Source organism: Geospiza fortis, unplaced genomic scaffold, assembly GCF_000277835.1.
Source record: "Geospiza fortis unplaced genomic scaffold, GeoFor_1.0 scaffold59, whole genome shotgun sequence".
Taxonomy (NCBI): Eukaryota; Metazoa; Chordata; class Aves; order Passeriformes; family Thraupidae; genus Geospiza; species Geospiza fortis.
Window position 1 is genome coordinate 2,130,023 of NW_005054381.1, and position 3,640 is coordinate 2,133,662.

General features: G+C 53.8%; 1 protein-coding gene across 1 annotated transcript in view; it reads left to right on the forward strand.

The window, feature by feature from the left end:
• Positions 1–3,640, forward strand: part of GALNT17 (polypeptide N-acetylgalactosaminyltransferase 17) — a gene marked incomplete at its 5' end in the record, with an annotated part of 239,381 nt that overhangs the window by 91,339 nt on the left and 144,402 nt on the right. Inside the window, 2 exons of the mRNA XM_005425125.2 lie at positions 974–1,148; positions 3,219–3,416. Coding sequence (XP_005425182.1) covers positions 974–1,148; positions 3,219–3,416 — 373 coding nt within the window. The remainder of the gene's footprint in view (positions 1–973; positions 1,149–3,218; positions 3,417–3,640) is intronic.

The following is a 3,640-nucleotide window of genomic DNA, read 5'->3' on the forward strand; positions in this document are numbered from 1 at the left end:
AGGGTTTCCTCCCCCTGCATGGTCAAAGAATGTGGTGTTAGGGTTACGGTCTGTAAGGAGTATTGTGATTCCTGCAGGTGTGTGGTGTTTCACCCCACAGACACTTTTGGCTCTATGGGTGTGTGGTGTTTCACCCCACAGACACTTTTGGCTGGCTGGGTGCTGCTCTGGGCACTGCAGACAAATCCAGGTCTGCAGGAGCTCTGGTGGTGCTGGGATGGAGCTTCCCCCATAACAGGGGCTGCTCCTCAGGTTTCCCTGTGGCAGAGAAGCTTTGAGGCGATGGTGAAGGAAAGGAGTCGGTTCTGATGAGGGTTTGGATCCAGAGCTTTATTCTGGCTTTATTCTGGATGCAGCACCAGCTCCAACAGAACTCCCTGAGCCCGTGGCTGCTGCTCCTTTGAACCCCGGGAGAGGGGCAGGGAAGGGGTCGGGAGCCACCAAGCAGGGACAGGAGGGGAGGGACAAAGGGACAAAGGACACCTGGATGGCCCAATGCCCCCCAGGGGTAGAGGGCATCCTGTGAATCTGCCAATCACTCAGTGCCCTTCTGGAATGCCAGGACTGACAGACAGTGCTGGGAGGGGGAAGGAGAGGTGACTGACACACCTGGGAGGGAATTATCAGGGGAGGGACCCGAACTTCTGGGGTAAACCCTGAAATCAAAATGGAACAAGGGGAGAAGTGGGAGGGAACGGAGGGAGAGCCTAGGGGGCAAAGGGCCAAGAGAACAAAGGGCCGAAGGAGCAAAGGGTCAAGAGAGCTCCTGGTCTCCCCCCACAGCTTAACAGGGATATTCAAGGTGGGCACGGAATCAGACTTGGGCCAGTGGGATTACAGATCCATGATAGTGCAGGGGAGGTCACAGGGCTGGAATAAACCGTGTACATTTCGGAGGGGTGAGACAGAGCAATGTCTAATGTAACTAAAATGTAACACCACAACCCCACGGGCTGTGTGTCCCTGTCCCCAGAGGAGCTGAAGGCGCCGCTGGAGGAGTACGTCAACAAACGCTACCCGGGGCTGGTCAAGGTGGTGAGGAACCAGAAGAGGGAAGGGCTGATCCGGGCCCGCATCGAGGGCTGGAAGGCTGCCACGGGCCAGGTCACCGGCTTCTTTGATGCCCACGTGGAGTTCACTGCTGGCTGGTAGGTGCTCAGGGGCTTGCTGAGGGGGTATTAACCAGGGGAACACCCCTTCTTTTGTGTCCTGTAAGAACTGTGTCTAGATGTGCTGTTTGGGCCCAATCCAGCTAGCTATGCACCCCAGCCCACACCATCTTACAGGGAGGAAAGGAAAATATTGGAAGCGCTCCTCTCCATGTGGGGACAAATGTCCGTCGTTTATTGACTTGTGAGGGGACATCTCACACTCTGGTGACTCCCCAGGTGGGAAAAGAGGGCGGTGCCTGATGGCAGGAGACTTTTATACCTGAGGAATGGGGGCGGAGGAGGACCACAACCAATGGCATACAAGTGAGGAGGGGCGAGGGGAGAGGTAAACCGGGGCAGAGACCACCAGGGCTGACACTTGGGGGGGAAAAAATGAGGGAAACCGTGTGGCCATAGGATACAAATCATGTGAACAGTGCAAATTACCAAACACCCAGTGCAAACAACTCAGTAACAATTTAGTGCAATACAACAGTGTCCGTACAGAATGACACACAGGTCCTCTGGCTTATTGTCCCCATGTGTCCCTGCAGAATGACACACAGGTCCTCTGCCTTGTTAATCCTTCTCCAGGATTCCTTCTGTATTGAATGGCACGGTGGGAATGCATGAGGAGAACTTTTCCTTGCCCTTGTTCTGTGTAATCCTTCTCTGTTCCTTCCCTTTGTGCGTGCACTTTCCCTGTTCCCTGTTTATGTTTTTCAGGATGATTTTCCATTCCCTTAGCCTTAAGTAATTCCTGCAAGTTGAAAAAAGCCCAGGCAGCAAGGGAATGAAGGAGAAAGTGCTTCCCATTGCTGGATCCCAGAGAGGGAGGCTCAGAGGCTCTGGACTGATTTGTTTCCTCTGCTGCTGGGAATAAGAGCAGAGATGCAGAAGCAGCAAAAGGTGTTTCATAAGGATTTTTTTTTTCAGAGAGGTTTAGAACATTTGAGCTCAAGTGGCTTAAGTTTGAATCTTTGTCATGACAGGAGCCTGAAAGGGAATTTTTTTCTTCTAACCAAGTGTAAAAAGTAAATGGTCCATGTTTAGAAAAGTGGAGGTGGAAGAAGCTAAACTTGTGTTGAATTTGAACACAGTAACAGCCACAAAACCCCCCATTTGCAGCTGTTAAAGCAGAGTTGTGCACAGCTATTGAATCCTTTTTAATAACATGCAGCTGAAGGGGGTATTTTAGGAACTGTTTGTGATGTTGGGATCTGTATTCCCAGTTGAACATTGCTCTTTCTGGTCACTAAATCCTCACACCTGATTCACTGTGGAGCTCCCACTGACTGAGCTCTTGAAGCTCTTTCCTAGGGGTAGAGAGGAAACATTTCTGCAGTGTGGGCTTGCCTCTCCCTGAGTTTCCCACCTGCTGCTGTTACTGGGGGCACTGGGAGTGCCAGTTCCCCCAAATTCCCCGTGGTGTGGGCGTGACCCCAGGGCACTCACTGGCTCTGGAGCTGCAGAGGTGAGGCTGAGCACACCCCCAGCTCTGAACGCATCCCAGAGATGAATTTTTTAGCTACAGTCATCAAACTGCATCCCAAGGAAAAAAAAAAAAGACCCTTCAAACAGTCCTGCTTTCCAGAATGTACCTGTTGTGCCCAGGGTTTTGGGATCTGGGAGAAGTCTGGACTAGTTCAAGCGTGGTTTGAACCAAGCACATCCTTCCTGGCTTTGCTTTACAGAAGGGAAGGTTTCCAGCTTGTGGACCAGGTTGTATCCAACACAAACTGGAGTGGGTCCAGAGGAGGAGCACAGAAAATCTGATGTGGGTCTGGAGGAGGAGCACGAAGGGCTGGAGCACTTGTGCTGTGAGGATGTGAGGACAAGCTGAGAGAATTGGAGTTGTTCAGCTGGAGAGGAGAAGGCTCTGAGTGGATTCCAGAACCAAAGGGAACTCCCAGGAGAGCTGGAGAGGGACTGGGGACAAGGGCAGGAGGGCCAGGACCCAGGGAATGGCTCCCACTGCCAGGGGCAGGGATGGATGGGATACTGGGATGGAACTGAGTGGAGCTGCAGTGAACCGAGGCTCTGTCTGTGCTTTGCCCCTTCCCCCAGGGCGGAGCCGGTGCTGTCCCGGATCCAGGAGAACAGGAAGAGGGTGATCCTGCCCTCCATTGACAACATCAAGCAGGACAACTTCGAGGTGCAGCGCTACGAGAACTCAGCCCACGGCTACAGCTGGGAGCTGTGGTGCATGTACATCAGCCCCCCCAAGGACTGGTGGGACGCCGGGGACCCCTCCCTGCCCATCAGGTACGGCCGGGCTGGCACTCACTGCCCAGGCTGGGGACACTCACTGCCCAGGGCTGGGGACACTCACTGAGCAACACCAGAACTGGGGACACTCACTGTCCCAGGGCTGGGGACACTCACTGAGCAGGGCTGGGAAATTCACTGCCCAGGGCTGGGGACACTCACTGAGCAACACCAGAACTGGGGACACTCACTGTCCCAGGGCTGGGGACACTCACTGAGCA